The sequence below is a fragment of the Balaenoptera ricei genome, chromosome 1, assembly GCF_028023285.1.
Source record: "Balaenoptera ricei isolate mBalRic1 chromosome 1, mBalRic1.hap2, whole genome shotgun sequence".
Taxonomy (NCBI): Eukaryota; Metazoa; Chordata; class Mammalia; order Artiodactyla; family Balaenopteridae; genus Balaenoptera; species Balaenoptera ricei.
In genome coordinates, this window is record NC_082639.1 from 5,445,413 (window position 1) to 5,461,998 (window position 16,586).

General features: G+C 56.2%; 1 protein-coding gene across 1 annotated transcript in view; it reads left to right on the plus strand.

The window, feature by feature from the left end:
- The window catches only part of LOC132347466 (calmodulin-binding transcription activator 1-like), a 501,538-nt gene that overhangs the window by 316,957 nt on the left and 167,995 nt on the right, over positions 1-16,586 (plus strand). Inside the window, exon 4 of the mRNA XM_059893996.1 lies at positions 13,179-13,250. Coding sequence (XP_059749979.1) covers positions 13,179-13,250 — 72 coding nt within the window. The remainder of the gene's footprint in view (positions 1-13,178; positions 13,251-16,586) is intronic.

The following is a 16,586-nucleotide window of genomic DNA, read 5'->3' on the forward strand; positions in this document are numbered from 1 at the left end:
CTGGTGTGCGGTTTGCTCCATAAAAGTCAGTCCGGCCGGTCTGGAGGAAAGCTGGGAATGTCAAGGGAAGCCTGGCCAGAATCCAGGACGATCCACTTTTTCCACCACAGGAGGGTCCCTGCGCGCATCCAGTGCGGGGGAGGACTTCCAGCTCCAGGTCCCCAGGAGTTCCTGACTCTCGCCCCCTCCCTCTTCCAGTTCCATTCTGGCCGGTTCTAGGTAGCCCAGCAGCTGCTGCTTATTTTAAAACGAGCCCTGGATACTCGAGGAAGCTGGAGAGAAAGGAAGGGGGTGACCCCCTCCACACACACACACACACACACACACACACACACACACACACACACACACACAGCTTCAGCAGGGTCGGGGCGGCTGAGGGGAAACCGCTGTGATCCCAGGGATGGGCGCAGGTGAGATGGCATCCGTGTGGAATAGCATCCTGAGATCGCAGAAGGAGGGCGCATCTGGGGAAACTGGGGGAGCCTCTGTTTACTGAAGACCTCCTCTGTGCCGGGGGCTGCAAACACACTTGTCATTTAATCGTCATTTAGTCCGACACGCCTGCAGGGTTGGGGTCATTGTCCACCTGCCTTGTATTAACCAGGATGTTGAGATCCAAAGTCACCAAGTCCACCCCACCCGCCTCCTGGAGTCATTCTGCTATACCTCCAGATGTGCAGGAGTCACACCCAGACCTGGATCCAACACCCAACCCCCCCCCCCCTCCAGGCACCGGGGTCCTCCATCCAAGAAGGAGGAGAATCATATCAGGAAATTGAGGCTCAGGGAGAGGCAGTGACATCGCCAAGGTTCACAGGCTGCTAAACGCCACCAGGGCGGGGAGCACGGCTTGTGCTCGGGCACCGGGAGACACCGAGAGCACAGATGTCTTCAGCACGTTTGTTTCTAGGGGTCAGGGCGAGGCTGAGCTCACCCCGCTCGGTACTTCACTCAGCTTCCTGAGAACTGGACTCCCTGACCATCCTGGCATCTCTCTTCGGCCGGAACTGGCCGTTGGCGTGATTCCATTTGTGTGTGTTTCTGACTCGGCCCCTGGATCAAGTTTCTGATGCGGGGAGCTCCTTTCACAGGTGGGCTCTGCCCTACTGCCCTCTCTCTTTTGTGGGGATGTTTTGTGAACTTGAGAAAAAATCGGGAAAAGGCCGATTCCCTCTGTCCAGCCCATTAATTCTGCATGCTCAGGCCCGAATTAACCTTGGCAAGGCTTTGAGAGGAGAGAGTAATTCTAACCTTAAAAATCTGCTGATTAAAGCTGGTTTCAGGAATTCGATTCCACTTACTGTCTTGGCACGGAGCCCAGCCTTGCATTAACATAGCCACAGACTGGGTCCTGGAGTTTCCCTCCAGCTTCTTAATAAACACAACCCCATCGCCTGCTTTACGCCTGGGCTCCCTGGCTGCGAGCGGCTGTGTGTGTGTTGAAGGGGACCCTGGGTACCTGGATGGTGTCATGGGTGCCTGGATGGGGCGGTGCTGGGAGCTGGGTTCTAGCAGGTTCTGGAGCGAAGCAATAATTACAGCCAGAAACGCCAGCCCCACGTGTGCTGAGCAGGGCAGCTGTCAGAGGGCCGGCTGAGTCCTGGGCAGCTCTCGCCCTCTGTGCCATCCAGAATGGCCTCTGGGGGCTTTGGGGGTGTCCTCCCTCCTGGAGACAGGGGACCGAGGCACGGAGGATGAGAAGGGCAAGGCCAGCTACCTGGGAATGTACACTGAAAGCTCCTAGCACCAAGGACACAGCCCCTGACCCCCTCAGAGGCTCAATGTCCCCTGTCCAATTCGTAACCACTTAGGCTAAAATGTGCAAGTCCCGTTACGATGTGTCAGCCTAAACAGGCCGACTGACAAAGGGAACACCAGCCAGACCAAGAGATGCTTGTGGGAGTTCATTTTTCTCATCAGAGTCCTCGGTGCAGGGGTGGCCAGCGAAAAAATGCAGGGGCGCTGAAACCACTTGTGGAAAGAACAGGGGAGGGAGAGGGGGGCGGGACAGAACAGAGGAGGGAGGCCCCCATCAGTATAAACCACTTTCAAGATCAGTTCCAGCCACTTGGCAGGGTTCCAGGAAACAGGTCTCAGCAATGCACTTTGATGAGAGAAAGGAAATTTCACTTTATTTATTATTTACATCCAGTACTCTTAGGAAGTATTTGGGATATAAACAGCCCAGACACATTGAAACAGGTTAAAGGACAGGAACCTCAGAGTGGGGAGGTAACTGAATCAGAACTTGGAGAGAAAGAGAGAGAGAGGGAGAGAGAGAGAGAGAGAGAGAGAGGGAGAGGGAGAGAGGGAGAGAGAGAGAGAGAGAGGGAGAGAGAGAGAGAGAGAGGGAGAGAGAGAGAGGGAGAAAGAGAGAGGGAGAGAGGGAGGGAGAGAGAGAGGGAGAGAGAGAGGGAGGGGGGGAGGGAGAGAGAGGGAGAGAGAGAGGGAGAGAGAGAGGGAGGGGGGAGGGAGAGAGAGAGGGAGAGAGAGAGGGAGAGGGAGGGAGAGAGAGAGAGGGAGAGAGAGAGAGGGAGGGGGGGAGGGAGAGGGAGAGAGAGAGAGGGAGAGGGAGAGAGGGAGAGAGGGAGAGAGAGAGAGAGAGGGAGAGAGAGAGAGAGAGAAAGAGAGAGGGAGAGAGAGAGGGAGGGGGGAGGGAGAGAGAGAGGGAGGGGGGGAGGGAGAGAGAGGGAGAGAGAGAGAGGGAGAGAGAGAGAGGGAGGGGGGGAGGGAGAGGGAGAGAGAGAGAGGGAGAGGGAGAGGGAGAGAGGGAGAGAGAGAGAGAGAGAGAGAGAGGGAGAGAGAGAGAGAGGGAGGGAGGGAGAAAGAGAGAGAGAGGAGTTCCTCCTGCTGCTGGCAGGGCGGCTGATGCTGAGCTGAGCTGCCTGCCGCACCCTGTGAGGAGAGAGGGTGAATGAGCACTCTGGTGGGGGCCCCTGGGAACCAGGTACCGGGAGGGATTTCTGAGACACGGAAATGCCCCGGGCGGCCGGTTCCCCAGAGCAGTTTGGCAAGTGCTGGGGCGAGAGAGAGGAGACCACATAGACCCGGCTGAGGGTCCCCAGGGGGCGGGAAAGCGGACAGGTGAGGGCGGCCACGTACCTGTACTGGACCCCAGCAGAGGCTCCTTCCCAGGGTCACGGAGCCGAACCGATGGGAACATCTGCTGGGCGACACCACGGAGGGTTAAGCCCGCTGCCCCTCCTCCTGCTCTGATCTGCTGCTTGGGATTCACGACTGGGATCAACTCCCTCCCTGAATCTAAATTCACCTTATTATCAGTTTTTAGCTATTATTCCATTTTATGCCCACTAGTTTATTAATCCTGGAACCCTCCAGAAACAATAAAGCTGAAGCTCCGAGGGATTTTATTTATATCTTTAAACGTGATTTTTATGCCTTTTTATTTAAAAATTCATTTAACTTTTACGCGCTCCTCACTCATGTCGTGGTTAGGCTGCAGCGGCTCTATTTAGATGCGCTCCTCCTGCAGACGCCCAGCCTCCCCCGTGGGAAGGGGGCCCAGGTGAGCAGAGGCAGGTAGGGGTACCGGGGGCGCCTGACTGTCACCTCCCCGGTCCCTGGAAAAGGCCGGCAGTGAGGGGCCTTCCCAGAGCTCACACTGTCCCCTTGACCCTTACCTCTGCCCCTCATTTCTTCCTCATGTTCCCTTATAGCTACTGAAAGGGCCTGTGCTATACAGATGGTCTAGAACTTTCCGTGGAGTTATTGGGGGAGGCTCCAGTGTGAGAACTGAGTGCCTCTCTCCAAGATCCACCCCCCTGTGTTTCTCACCGCTCCCCACCCAAACCAGGGGCCAGGAAAAATGAGGTGGTAGACCCTAAACCACTGCACCCCCATTGGGGGTGGGGTCAGGGGCAGTGCCTCCTGCTTCCATCCTTCCCCGGGGCCACAGCCCCCCCGACCTCCCCCCAACAGAGCCCCTACCTAGAGGGTCCCCGTGACCCTTTCTGCTTGCCCAAGGTGCCACCCCCTACCCCTAGATGCCCCTCCTCTGAGCTCCCACCAATGCAGGTGCCTGGGGGAGGGGTCTCCCCTGTCTCCAGGGACTAGGGACCCACGGGTGCTTCCTGCAGGACAAGGGGGTGGGGTCACACGTGTCCCGGGCCTGCCAGGCACTACCCTGGTCTCCTGGCTCTGTCCCCAGCACGTTGCCCGTCTGGGAGGGGTGGAAGTTTGCCGCCCCCAATCCCTCCAGCTCTGAGGACACATCCCTGTGACCTTGGGCAAGGTGTTGACATCTCTGAATCCCCGCTCCCACATCTGCAGACAGGGGTTCAGGCTCTGGGAGATGCCGTTGAAGGAGGCCGGGTCAATGATGATCTAATATTACAGATCTCTCCTGTCGCCCAACCCCGAAGGCCGAATCAGACCGCAATCCATTTAGCTCAAACTAATTTTAAAGCAAGTCACTATTTAACAAGTTCTGAGGCCCAGTGCTTTTGCAGGCAGCATGCGAATTGAATCATTTGGTCTAATCTTAGATGAATACGAACAAAATCCTCCAGCGAGGACGGTCCTGGGAGCAGCCCAGGAATCCATCCCTTCGTCTTTGATGAAGGCAGGCCCTGCAGAAGGCCTGACCCTCAGCCATTGGCGTGGATGCCTGAGTGACGCCATCCGGGTGGCATTGCCAGGGCAGAGGGAGCGAGGGCTCTGAGCCGGGCAAGGGTGGGATTGAGTCCTCCGCTGCCTCTTCCTACCACGTGACTTTGGACAGACGTAGCCTGTTCAGCCTTGGCCTTCCCCATGAATGCCTCTGAGCAGGACGAATGCAGACAAAAGGCAAGAGGAGCTCCATGTCACCGCGCCGCCCCCAACCTTGTCCCTGCATGAGATCTTCTCGGTACCTTCCAGGATCTGCTCCGGCTTTCAGGTGTCTGGGAAGCAGAGCTGCCTGGACCTACTTCTGCCCCCTTGCAGCAGCTGCCACTGGTTCGGGGAGATCTGGAAGGTGCTGGAGGGTTTTTACTTCCCCCTGCCCTTTGGAGAGCTCCTGCTTCTACAGGGCATGTCCAAACTTTGGCAGCAAGGAACCGTGTTTTACCCCAGCCTGGGAGCCCTGCAGCTCTGCCCACTCAGGTGCCTTCCTACCCCACTGAGAGTCCCAGGGCTGGGATCACAGCCCAGATAGGTGAGGGTCCCTCCCTGGTGTTGTCACCCCAAATCTGGAAGAGAGAGGCTTTGTTGCTTCTTGGGTCGCAGCTGAAAGGATGGGACTCTTGCTGCCTGCCACATAGAGACAGCCCAACGGTAGTGGGAGGGAAGAAACACAAGGAAGACATACAGAAATGAGAGATGGAGACAGAGAGGGGGACGGTGGGGAGGGGGAGGGAGGCAGGGAAACCTGTGGGATCAGATCTGAGTTCTAGCCATGCTTCTGCACTTGTTCCTTGAATTCCCATAGTCCTCCCAGGAAATCTGCTTTAACATGCAGGGTCCAGGCTGGCGGGAAGGAAAAGCCATGAAAATCAAGCACCTTTGCTTCCAATGCAAAGTCATGTGCCGCCACTTGTCAACGTGTCTGATCTGGGGTTTTATAGAACCATCTGTGTTGTCCCGCGCGGAAGATTTGGGTAGGAAAGATGACAAAGCTGGGAAGGAGCCGACATCCTTGCCCAGGCCTATCCCTCTGCTCAAGACCCCTTTCGAGTCCACGTGGCCAACGCCAGCTCACCCTTTTGGACCCATCACAAATGTCACTTCCTCTTAGGTGACTTTGCCGATCTTCAGCATGAAAAGGGGGACTCTTCCCTTTCTTGGGGCTCCATCACACCCTCTCCTGGGGCCCCTTGCACTTAGCCTCGGGGCTGTTTTGATCTGGTTTTGTTTGTTTGCTTAGCTCTCTCTCAACCACAGGATTGGGGGTCCTGGAGGCAAGGGCTCAAGCCAGGCACAGAGCAGACAGTAGTGAAATGTGGTTGACACGCCCTCCTCTTACATGTAAGCCAAGGCCCAGCCCACCCCAGGGTGCCCTTTCTGGGAGAGTGTGGCTGTCACCCCATCTGGCCCCAGCACTGGAATCTTCACCTGCCCTGCCTGGAATATTCTGAATAAACGGCTCCTGCCCCTTCGTCACTGCAGAGCAGGATTAGATCGTCCTCTCGGTGGATTTTGCCTTCCCTTCTATTATCTCTTTCTCTTCTGTCACCTTTATGCCATGACACACCTTAAAATCTATTCATCTTTGTCGTGTGTGCATTAGATTCAAGTGTGTGAGATCAACCAGGCACCTTAAAAATCTATTTTCACTCTGATTGCCTTGTGCAGACAGTCACCGATCCAGGGGGAGAGAGGTGAGGCCACTGGGGGACCCGGGGCCAGGCCACTGAGGGAGAGTGCGGGCCACCGCCACGAGCCTAACACAACTCTTGGGTCCCCCGGCCGGTGGCCTGGCTGCTGGGGGGCTGGTGCAGGACATCGGCAGAGGAAGTAGCAGAGGGACCCTCATAAGGAGGGTTAGGGATGGAGATTTCGCTGTAAGCATCCTAGCCTGGGGACGCAGCAGGTATTATCCCTGCATTCGAGGGGGTTCTGGTGGGGAGCTGGGGTAGGGCGGAGCTGGGGAGCGAGGCTTTCTGAGCACAGGGGTTCGGGGATACACTCACGGACTGATTCAAGCAGGTACCAACCTCCAAACATCCCAACTCCCCAAAGTGGAGCCGCCACCCCATCGTCCCAACCTCCACTTCTTCCCCCAAACCCTAGCTTCCCCAAATCTTGGGCCCTGGGGTCTCAGGTTCCAAGAGGCCCAGCTGAGCATCCCTGAACCGGGCCCCACTCTTGTTCTCCGGAGCCTCAGTGTCCAATAGAACCTTCCGTGACGATGGGTTTTTCTGAGCCGTTCAACATGATAGCTGCTCATTCCGTGTGGTAGGTGAGCACTTGAATTGAGCCTAGTGCAACCGAAGAACTGGAGTTTCTATTTTATTTCCTTCTACGTAATAGGAATTGGAATTTGAGCAGCCTCACGTGACTCCTGGTTGCCACACCCTCCTCTAGAGAGGCCTGTCGTGCGGGGCTAGGGATGTGCGTTCCCCCAGCCCACCGAGGAAGATGCTGGGCTCATGTTTCCCCAGAGGAGGAGGGAGACAGCAAGCCCTGGCTTTGGGGGTTCCCTGTCTCCTGTGGGAGGGGGCCCCCGAAACAGAATGAAAAGGTCTTCCCCAGAGAAGAAGGCTTTATCAAGGCCACGGAGATGTAAAGCAGCTTCACATCTCCAATCCCGCGCTACCTGCTTTCAGCTGCCCTTACTTTATCCCATTGAATTCTGCTTGGTTAATAAAATGAAGGCACTTGACAGGGAGAGGAAGCCTTGTTTTCACTGAGCGCCTCTTACATGCCAGGAAGTCCTCCACGCCAAGCACAGTGCCCGAGTGTCCGCTAATCTCACATTTAGGCGATACACGTCACACTCAGGCCAGAAAACAAACATCCACGACTAAGTCTAGTTCGAAAGACAGCCAGGTCTTCTGAGAGCTGTCTGTAGACGATGGTGGGGAAAGGTACTGTGTTCAATACTCACTCTTAAGTGTATTTATTAAATGTACAGTCTATTATTTTCTATGCATTTGGGCCTTTGCTGCTCCCTCCTTGCCCGGCGTCGATATTCACATCGCGTGGAAATCAACCAAAGTTCATTGAACACCTGCTACGTGGAAATCACCTCAGGGAATTTTACAAAGGACCATAAAATTCACATTCCTCCCAATCTGATGGGTCGTGGTTAGCAACCTATGGCCCATGGGCTAGAGCCAACCCATCACCTATTTTTGTATGGCCCATGAGCTAAGAATGGTCTTCACATTTTTTTTTAATGGTTGGGGAAAAAAAATCAAAAGAAGAATGATATTCATGACAGATGAAAATTATGCAAAGTTCAATTTACAATGTCCATCAATAAAGTTTGGGGACACATTCATTACCTGTCGTCTAAGCTGCTTTTGCCCCACAAGGCAGAGTTGAGCAGCTACAGCAGAGACCATCTAACTCACGAGGCCGAGAACATCTACCATCTGGCCCTTGGCAGAAAGTCTGTCAGCCCCTGCGATAGGTGAGCTCATGGTGACAGAGATGGCGTCTCTGATACCCCAAGGCAGAGTCTGCCTCCCGTGCTGCCCCCTGACCCCAGATGGGTCATTTCCAGGGGCTCCTCCCACTGGCCGGGTCAGGAGAGGGTCCCTGGAGGAGGGAGGATCTGAGATGGACTCGGGGTGGGGGGTAGGGTTTGCACAGGAGAGGACGAAGCCCGCCCTGCGGGGTGGGACAGTCTGAGGGAAAGCCCGGAAGTGGGGACAGCGAGTCAGCCATATTCTAGATCAGAAGCCGAGAGTGGAGGGGACAATAGGAGGGCTGAGCTCATGCCAGAGACGGACAGAGAGACAGAGATGGGGAAGCAGCTTCACCTCTCGGAGCCATTGAGGGCTGGAGGGAAAGGGGACCCACCGTCCACTCCCAACCCCCCACCAATAAAGCTGCGCTCACCACCTGAGATGCTCCCTTCTTGGCCCACCGAGGCCATCGGGTGTCAAGCCCTAATGGACCTTCTGGCCCCAAGGGGACCCCTGGCAGCTGAGTCTGTTGGGGAAAAGTCCCTTTGAGGAGGTTTGAGGCTGATGCTTTCTTCAGAAATGTTCCTTTCTGAGGCATATATTTTGAACTGAAGGGAGCTCTTGTTTGCTCTTGGTTTCCCCTGTAATTTTATCTTTCGTCTTTATTTAAGAAAAAAAAAAGCCCTGTAGACTCCTACAAGCAATTTTGAGTATTTAAGAAAAAAATTCTTCCTTGCTCCACTGTCCTGTTAAAGGGAAGATGTCAGACCTTCATTTCCCAATAGAACTAATTTGAACGTTGCTTTCATCTACAGGGTGACATTCTCCTGAGTTTCCTATAAACAGCTGGTTGCTTTCTCTTTTTCTTTCTTTGTTTTATGTGATACACATAAACAAGGGGCCCAGGGTGTGCTTTCCCGTACACACCTACACACGCGTGTGCACCCACCCGCTTACACACACGCACACGCAGCTGCATCCGCCAGCCCCGGGATGTGACTCTCCCTCCCAGCATATCACAGCCCCCAAATGCAAAGCTCAACCCAGGGACACCCCAAGGGACCCCCAGAGCCTGATCAAAAAGCACCAGGAGTTTGTACAACACAGATGACTACAGACGAAGTTGATTGCTTTCTTGATTAGTGGTTAAAGGGAATGGATTTGATACGCTGCGTCGTGAGATAGTGTGCAATTAATCCCCGATTGGCCTGGTGATGACACTGCCGTGAGGACTGGAAATGGGCAGAAGTGGTCCAGCGTGAGGGCAGTGGTGACGATGGGAACTGGCCAGGGAGCCTGGGATCAGGACGGGCCGTGGGTGGTTTGGGGCTGTGAGGTATGTGGGCACAGGGTGAGGCAGGCCAGCTGCCTGCTGCTCGGAGCATCTGCAAGCTCACGCCTCACCTGCTCTGTCCACCTGAGCCAGCAGGCACGGCTCTGTGCTGCAGAAACCAGCCTGAGTGGATGGACCCCACTCTGGGCCTCTCCACATGACTCCAACGCCGTCCCTGTGCTGAGGATGTGGAGATCACCGTTGCCAGCCCAGATCCAGCACCAGATCTCAGAAACTTACTGCTTTCTGGGTGCCTCCCCTTGGGGGGGTCTTACGAGCTCCCCAGAGTCACCAATAGAAATCTGAAATCAGCCCCTCCCGACCAGCCTGCTGCACCCCCAGGGTTTCCTGTGAGTGGGCCCACTGTGTACCCGTGTACCTGTCTGCACAGCCAGAAGCTGGGCGTCATCCTTACCCCTGCCAATGTTTCCATTTCTCTGCTGCTGCCGCCTCTGTTCGCAGCATGCCTCCTGGACTCAGAACTGGACCTGGTGCCCCCGCCCTCCCCGACCCCGGTCCCTGGCCACACAACTGCCACAGTGAGCTTTGGAACGCAGATGTTCCTTTGTTCCCCGCCGCCCCAGGGTGAAGCCAACCTCCTTGCTGTAGGCCCTGTGGCCTTTTGTGATCTGACCCGCTTTGTCTCCCCAGAACTTGCCTCTCGCCACGCCCCCGTGCAGTGGACACTCCGGTCCATCCCAATGTCCTTACAGGCCCTCAAGCCCAGCCCACTGTGTCTCACCTCCTGTCCCCACGTGCATTTCCTGAAGCTGGAAATACTCTCCTTCACTCTTCCCTTTCAACCGTGCGCCCCTGAAAGCCCCCGTAGCTTCCTCTGAACCCTCTCTCACCTGCTGTCCTGGGCAGCCCAGCACAGGGGTCAGCTCTCGACCCTCACAGCCATGCAGAAGACAGAAAAAGGACGGTGCCCGTTTTGCAGCCGGACAGGACAAGGGCCCTCCCAGCTGGTGAACAGCAGGTCTCCCACTTCAAGCAGGATCCCTCGCTCAGAATTCCTCCCTTGCTGACTCTAGCTCACCAAGACTGGGCAGCAGAAGCCTCCTTCCAGACAAGGGAAACCAGCTACCCAACACCTGTCAGTTTTCCCTGAAACTGAAGCTCAACCCTTTAAGCACTAAACGTGGAGCCATTTCTCAGGATGGTTTTCTAGTCTTGTTTTAGAAAGACTTGAGCCTTCGGAGTTCCACAAGCAGAAATTAAACATGTGCTGTCTCTGGATCCTTCCCTGTACCAGGCTGTAGAGACCGGTGTCCTGAGGGTACTGGGTGGGGGAACAGTGGGCCCCCTTCATTCAAAGGTCCTGCCTGCCAGGAGCCCCCGTTCAGGGAATAGAGGTGGACAAGGGAGCCACGGGGTGACCAGCGCGCTGGGCCAGGCAACGTGGGAAGGGTCCGATGCCCTCGGGCTTCTTGAGTGCTTGGGGCTCCCTGGGGAGCTTCCTCCCTTGATGCCATTTGACTTGGCTCACTGTCATCAGCGGTACCTCTCTCCCACCTTCCTAAGATTGTGGTTCTCATCTGTGGAGACCAGAGACATCGGATCACCAAGGTGTTTACAGTAAATATCTAAAAATAGACTAAGTTCTGAGTGAGGCCCCGAGGGTTCCTCTGATTAAAATGCATGAGCCTTGATGTAGAAACAGTGATTTTTCTTTTTAACATCATTCTGTTTATTGGATGGTTCTGGGGTGGGGAGGGTGCCTGAGAGAGGGGTGCTGGGGTGTCTTGGGGGAGAACGGGCTGTGCTTTCTTCCTGGGCTCTCACAGGAGGGACACGCAGTAGGTGATCGGTAAAGTCTCGGTGATTCCTTAGTACGAGGTTCAAGGTTGCTGCAGCCCAACACAGATAGATAGGCATTGGATGAAGGGGGAGATGGTGCTGCAAATCAACCGTGTTCTTTTCAAGTTCAAGAAAAAAGCAGTAGAAAGAGAAAGAGACAGGTGAAGCAGGGCAGTCGCGGCAAACTCTTGAGAGGGATGAACAGTGAGAAAGAGCTGATGGGAAACCTTTTACTTCAAAGAGAGGGAGAGAATTCCTCTCTCAACAGTTTAAGTCTCCCTCCATCGGGCTCACTGCATGAGTGAAAGCAAGGAAACTGCCCATGAGAACACCCAGATTACAAAGGAAAAGGGCTGATGTAAGTTGCAGGTGGGTTACTCATCCATTGCAACCAAACGGGCTCACAGAAAATGTCCAAACACGAGTCTCCTTTGGCAAGAAGGAATGAGCTATCAATTTTTTTTTTTAAAGAAAGCAACACACAGTTTATTGAAAACCAGAAAAGTCAGGAAAGAATATTGCCTTCTTAATAATAAATACATTTCCTGGGCAAGAATTGCAAGGGAATCGTTTAAATTAATTTCCGCTTTGTTTGTTTGGTTTGTACGGGGCTTAAGTCCCAGCTGACAGCAATCTGTAAAAGTTCTAACATATTGGAAATCTGATTTTCTTGCAGCCAGAATCCCATAGTCCAAAATGATTTCTCTTTCAACTCTGTTAATGAGACAGGCAAGGCTCAAATGGACTCCTAGTCAAACCAAATTGCACTTGGTCTTTTTGGGAGTGTGAAAAATATCTGATGAAAGCTGTACATGCAGAGCTGCCGGCCATTTCTCTCTGCAGAATTGGTGTCGGTGTTGGGGGACTACAGTGAGAGCAGAAGGGAAGACCTTGCCCATCCTTCATCCTCTGGGGCTCTGTGGTCCTGCCTTCTCTTTCTGCCCCACCTCTTCTGGAACGTGTGCTTTGGGAAGCTAGGGGAACTCCAAAGAACATAGAAGGAGCTCATTCTAGTTTGGAATTGGAGGCTCCAAAAGAAAAGGCCAAATTTCCTCCCACTCAGACTCTGAGCGTTCAGTTTCAGGAAGGACGCAACTTCTCTCCTTAGCCTCTTTTCCTCACCCCTGCCGGCAGGCAAGCCCCCACGGTGCCCAGCGCATGACGTGCTCCCCTGACTTGTCCCACCGGTCAGCTCCACCCTCCTGGATCTAAGTGACAAGCTTCATGAGAGCGGTCCCTCCTCATGTCCCCTCTACATGCTGTTCCTGAACTTAAATCCTCACCCACCTTCTTCTCCAATCTGGCTCTAGCTGGTTTCTAAAACCAAATCCATCTGTAAAAGATGCAGGTTTATACTTGGAACAAACACAAATGTGAATAGCAAACTGTAAATAAAAACCAGCAAGTGGGGTTGTGCGCAAAGGGTCCCAAGCTCCAGAAGTCAGTCCTAGGAAGCGCTGCCCCTCCCTGGCCCCCCAGCCTTGGAGCTCCTACCAGCCAGGCTGCCAGGGACGGCTCTCCTTGGCTGGGAAAGGTCTGGAGTGTGTGTGTGCTTGAATCAATTCTGTAACCTTCCGTCCCTCCCCATACACCAAGGGGTCTTAACCCAGGCTCTATGCGTGAACGTCAGGGTAAACCCCAGCCCCTCAAATGATAGGCAAAATGTGTACATATGTGCATTCCTGTGGCCCCTGGCTTTTCCGGGTTCCCACGTGCCCCCATGGCCCTCACAAGGGGGAGCACCCCAGCTGTTCATCCATGTTTGCCCACTGGTGTTTCCCAGCTGTGCTTCCTAGGTGTGTCCCAGACCTTAGCCTTGGTCCTGGAGCCGGATGTGGAGGTGCCCGCGCCTCGGTCTCCCTGGGGTGGTGGCGGCGTCCGCGGCCCTCTCTTGCCCCTCCTCTGTTGCGCCGTCTTCCTCCCTTCCTTCCCTCTTTCCAACTGAATTCTCGTTTTTCCTCTCTCCCTAGTGCTTGTACGGCTGCTATGTCCATTCCTCCATCATCCCCACCTTCCACCGGAGGTGCTACTGGCTCCTTCAGGTAGGTGGCTGGGACTGGATTCTTCTTCCGTCTCCGGTGCTGGGGAAGGGTCTGCGGAGGGAGCTGAGTGGGGTGGGGCTCCTGCGTGCGGCGGTCACAGGCCCAGGCGCCCTGGCCAGCTTTCCTAGGGATGTCGGCGTGTGGTGCTGGGGCCAGCTTCGGGGCCGGCCCGGTGTGATGTCAGATGCCAGCAAGGGGAGGAAGCCTTGTGGGGGGCGTCCTTGCCTGCCACGTGAGGATAACATCCTGCCAGCTGCTTCCAGGGTGCCTCAGTTTCCTCTGATTGAGGACAGTAAAAAGGCTGGGTGGGCAACCTGCCCCTGACTGAGAAAAGCCTTTGCACTGAAAACTGCATGTGAGTTAGTCGTCAGCACATATGGAAAATCAGCTCCCAGAGTCATGCCAGTTGTAGTTGGATGGATTGGAATGGTTGTTGGGAGACCAGGAGCTCCTGGCTCAGAGGGGAGGAGCTCTGTAATCGATTTGTGATGTCTGCTGTGGAGCAGGAGAGAGAAAGGGGTGGAAGAGCCACCCAGTCGCCAAAGCTCCAAGGGAGGCCTGGCCCCCAGATCTCTGTCCAAGGTGCTGGTGCACAGCCCCGAGGCCGCCCAGCCAAGAGCCGACTGGTTGTGTTGGTGGTCGTCTTGCTTGTGGAAGGTGTTGCTGTGAGTGGGAAGGTCTGAGGGGTCTGCCCAGCGAGCCTGGACCTGGGTCCTTTCCAAAGCTCGGCCTCTGATTTGCAGCTGCTCTCTGTAGAACACATCCCCGGGGGGGCCAGGCAGCATCACCCCAACTTCTTCCTGCTGCCTCTGCCCAGGAATTGCTGCCTCTGGCCTTTTCCCCCAGAGGTCTCACTTTCTGCATCCAAGTTAGCCTGGGCCCCAGGGGTCTGGGGATCTCCCTGACCTCGGGGATGCGGTTGGGTGGGATCCAGCAGATGGGAAAGCAAGCCCCCCGCCAATGCTCATGGCACGTGTTCTGAGAGAAGAGAGCTGCACACGCCATGGAGTGCAGAAGGGCCGCTGGTCCCAGGGAAGGTGGCCTGGAAGGCGTCTGCTGAGCACAGAGCCGCCTCAGTGTCCACACCTAGACCAGACCCTCTGTCCAGCAACTCGTCCTCACCTCCCCCAACCAACCCCCGGCCCCCGCCGCCATACACTTCCGTTCTCCTTAGTTCCCGGAAATAATTGTCTGTGGTTCAACAAGTTCGTTAGCGGGTGGCACCTGAGACCGTCAGACGAGGTGCTGATTTGCAGACACGGCTTCCCCGACACCTTGCCCGTTACAGTCTCCCGGGTCTGTCCCCCTCAGAGGTTGGCGTGGTAACACCTGCCTTTCTAATTGCTCAGCCCTGCGCCTTGAGAAAGGGACCTTCAGCGTAATCCTGGGATGCTACTTTCCAGGCCTCGTTAATAAGAATGGACCCAAGGCATTTTGCCATTTGGTGAAGGGTCTTCTCCGTGGCTGCAGGAGCGGGGAGTGGACTCCTCCTTGAGAGCAGAGATCTGGTGCAGTTAGAACATGTCCCTGTGTCTCCAGGGTCCCACTCTGGCTGCCAGAGAAACACTTTCACCTCAAGCAGCCCTTGTGAGCTCCTTCCTGGGCCTCCATCCCCCCAGGTCCCACGCTGGTGTTTTCAGCTTTCAGGCCCCATCAGAACACGTCTTTGCTGGGCTCTCTCTGCCCGGCCTGGGGGCTGCCCTCCTGAGGGAGCCACGCCCCCGCGGCCAGCTTCCTGCCAGCTCGCCCCTCGGCAGCCCCAGCTGTCTGCTCTCCAAGGCTGCTTCCTCTTTCTCCTCCAGACCCCTCTCGCACACCCACGCCTCCATTCCCTCAGGCTCCTGTGGCTTTCGGTAGATCTCCTTCCCCGGACTCAGACGCCACTGGGCCGCCTTGGAGTCTGAGCCAATTGGATCCCCAAACTGGAGTCCACTCACTCAGGCCCCTTGAGCCAGGTCCTTCTGCGCCTGGGCTGCCCTTGCCTTGTTTCTGGGGCCACGCAAGGAGTGGGAGGGCTGCTGCGCCTCTGCCCAGCCCTCCCCTCCCTGGTGCTCCGATCCTGGCCGCTGCGTGCTGGAGACATACCTGGGGCGACTCAGGTGCGTCTGGGTTTGTTACCTTCCAGCTGGCGGGGAACCCGAGTCTCCCCAAAGGCCAGGATCACAGATCTTGTTTCTCCAGGGCTAATCTGAGTCTTTATCTTCTCTCCGGGTCCCTGGGCAGTTGTCTCTCCACCCCCGCCTCTGCGTCCCCGAGTTTCTGTGAGCAGGTGACAAAGCGGGAATGTACACGGGTGGGGGGGCTCCTGCTGCCGGGTCAGCGCTGGGCAGGAGGAGACTACGGAGCAAAAGCCACGGCAATGAGCGCCTCGCAAGTCCCGCCCGGAAGCCTGGAGCTCCAGGGCGAGCGCCCTGCTCAGGGCAATTTGTTCTGATGCTGCTTACAACACCGGGATAAGACGGCGTGGCCAGGTTTAATTCCTCTGTTATTAAATAGGCAAGAAGCCATGAGACACTGGCCCAGATGGAAATTGGCCCAAGTTTGTCTCTGACACCAATTACCAAGAAAAAGGCTTGGGGTGGGAGTGGAAGTGTCAGGGCACTGTGACCGGGTGAGAGCCGAGGAAGAGGCAACTCGGATGCCAACTCGGCAACAGAGAAGCCAGCGTGTCCCCTAAGCGTGACACGCTGCTGACCAAGGGCACACTGGGTGGCCACGCCCCTCGCACCCCACCGCCCAGGCTAGTGGGCTGGCCGGGACAGGGGGAGCCCCCTGAAAGGAAGGGGGCTGGGAGGAGGAGAGGGAGGGAGGGAGGGCGGGCTTCTGGATAAAGGAGAGTTTCTTCTGGGAGCAGCCCCTCCCAAACAGTCACTGCCGTCCCAGCGGAGCGGCCGTCTCCTTCCTCTGAGATCCTCAAAGTGACATCGCTAATCCCAAGGCCACTTAGCACAGCAGGGACCCTACCCACACAGGCCTGGCTTTCCTCTCCGACCAGACTGTAAGCTCCCCAGGGGAGCCTCCTGCCTCCCTCTGTCTCCCCTGAGTGCCCAGCACAGAGCCTCAGCCAGATCGGGAGGGGCCAGCACCCCCCACCCCGCCCCACCCTGCTGCACAGGACAGGGGAGGGGCCAGCACCCCCCACCCCGCCCCACCCTGCTGCACAGGACAGGGGAGGGGCCAGCACCCCCCACCCCGCCCCACCCTGCTGCACAGGACAGGGGAGGGGCCAGCACCCCCCACCCCGCCCCACCCTGCTGCACAGGACAGGGGAGGGGCCAGCACCCCCCACCCCGCCCCACCCTGCTGCACAGGACAGGGGAGGGGCCAGCATGTCAC